The sequence below is a fragment of the Mandrillus leucophaeus genome, unplaced genomic scaffold (genome assembly GCF_000951045.1).
Source record: "Mandrillus leucophaeus isolate KB7577 unplaced genomic scaffold, Mleu.le_1.0 Scaffold584, whole genome shotgun sequence".
Classification (NCBI taxonomy): domain Eukaryota; kingdom Metazoa; phylum Chordata; class Mammalia; order Primates; family Cercopithecidae; genus Mandrillus; species Mandrillus leucophaeus.
The window spans coordinates 68,521-70,550 of NW_012106297.1; the positions used below are offsets into that span (position 1 = coordinate 68,521).

A 2,030-nucleotide genomic window follows, 5' to 3' on the forward strand; every position below is an offset into this window, starting at 1 on the left:
GGCAGGAAAATGGCATGAACCCAGGAGGCGGAGCTTGCAGTGAGCTGAGATCGTGCCACTGGACTCCAACCTCGTGGACAGAGCAAGACTCCATCTCAAAAAAGAAAAAAAAAGTAACTAATCACTATTTTACTTCCATCTGAAAGGTTCTGTATTTATAGCTCCTCAATAATTTGATGAGTAACTTTTCAGTAGAAATCAGGAAAGGAGAATCTATCAAAATGTGATTAAAATAGAAACTTAATTGAACTAATGTTTTCCAATTTATATTTTGTTTCTTGACTGCTATTCTTTAAACATTTTTATTCTGATAGAAAGCTACTAGAAAAAAAGGTCTTTATCCTGTTAATGTCCTCTGACACTTACAGAAGATATATAAGGGAAAAGTAAATTTCAAAAATCTGAATGCATTTTAGTCCAAACATTTTAATACTTGATGAACAGTGGGGTCACATTGCATCCTCCCATGGTGTGAGGAAAGTTTATGTCAACATCATCTGCTTTTATTTATAAAAATTTCTCAGAGACACATCAACACAGCTTTAGTTACTGCTCTCATTTTCACGTGGTATGTAGTAGCAGCTTAAAAGGATGATTGAGGTTTTAAATATTGGAATGCTGAAAAATACTTTGTTTTAGGCACTGACAGTTGGTTGCTGATGTAATTTTTTTTTTTCAAATTTAGACCTCTCGTGACCTCCTTGCCTTTGAAAATTATATAAATGGAAAGGGAATTGTCCATTTGTTGCCCCAAGTCTGTTGACTATTGCTGTTTGCAGTGTCCTAGAGAATTTTAGTACTAGCTCCTGAGTTGTGTTTGCTTCTTAGAAGCTAAGACAGTTACTTCCATGGTCCTCAGGCCAAGGTCAGATGGCTGGTGTATGACATTTTGGAGAATACCTTTTCAGGCTTGACATCTGGGAATACTATGAAACTCTAAGAACAATGGCTCTCAAAGCTCCTGGAAGTTTTTAAGATCCTGACATGTTTGATGTCACCCTTTACAAAAACAAACAAAAGAGATGTGGACGCTGAGCTGGCACTAAACATCCAGTATTATGTACAGTACTATGTATTTTTTTATGATAGTGGTCATCCTGATTAATTCCATTCTTTGGAAAGGAGATGCCCTGGAGGAGGAGGAGGGGAAGCATAAGGAAAAGCCTAACATAAATCATAGCTTTGTTGAGGCATCTTCTGCCTTCAAATAAAAGTCATTCTCGGGAAATTCAAGGCACTGGTCATTAGCTGAAATAAAATTCCTCTGGTCTCTCAAACATCTACTGAGTAACCAAATGCATCCTGCCACAAAGATGGTAGAAACCTCCTTTCAACCTTCATTTCCGCACTCCCTTCTTACCTAAGCCTTGGTTGTGACTCCCAGGCTTTCCCAGTTCCAGCTTCAAAGAGCTCCCTATTTTTTATTTAGTTGCACATACAGATATAAATAGAAAATATTCATACACAGTTTATTACAGGTCTGGATTTTAGACTGTAGAAAGTGTCTTTGTTGTGCCAAACACTTGTGTTTAAAAACTTTGCAATCAACTTTATTCAGAAGTTTTGAAATTAAACCAATAACTGCATAAACAATTTTAATACTTTAGTATTTAATATTCTCCCCTTTGTTTTGACCTAGGAGATCTTGAGTTGAGGCCCTCAACATTCCTCATTATTGACCCTCTCTTGGGACTTTTGAAGATTCAAGAAACACAAGATCTGGATGCTGGTGATTATACCTGTGTAGCCATCAATGATGCTGGAAGAGCAACTGGCAAGATAACTCTGGATGTTGGCTGTAAGCCTCCAGATCTTACAGGCCAATTTGTTTTGAAATTGATCTGTTATTTTTCATGTTTAATAACCTTGAAATGATTTGGTAGAATTATTCATCAGAATGGCAAAATTAGAGGGTGCATTTCAGATTAATATCATAACAGTAGTTGGCATTTACAAGGTGCTTGCTTTCTTTCTTTCTTTTTTTTTTTTTTGATACAGAGTCTCACTCTGTCACCCAGGCTGGAGTGCAG

At 36.8% G+C, this 2,030-nt stretch overlaps 1 protein-coding gene across 1 annotated transcript in view; it reads left to right on the top strand.

The window, feature by feature from the left end:
• The window catches only part of HMCN1 (hemicentin 1), a gene marked incomplete at its 5' end in the record, with an annotated part of 290,930 nt that overhangs the window by 51,228 nt on the left and 237,672 nt on the right, over positions 1-2,030 (top strand). The window contains one exon of the mRNA XM_011999163.1: positions 1,640-1,798. Coding sequence (XP_011854553.1) covers positions 1,640-1,798 — 159 coding nt within the window. The remainder of the gene's footprint in view (positions 1-1,639; positions 1,799-2,030) is intronic.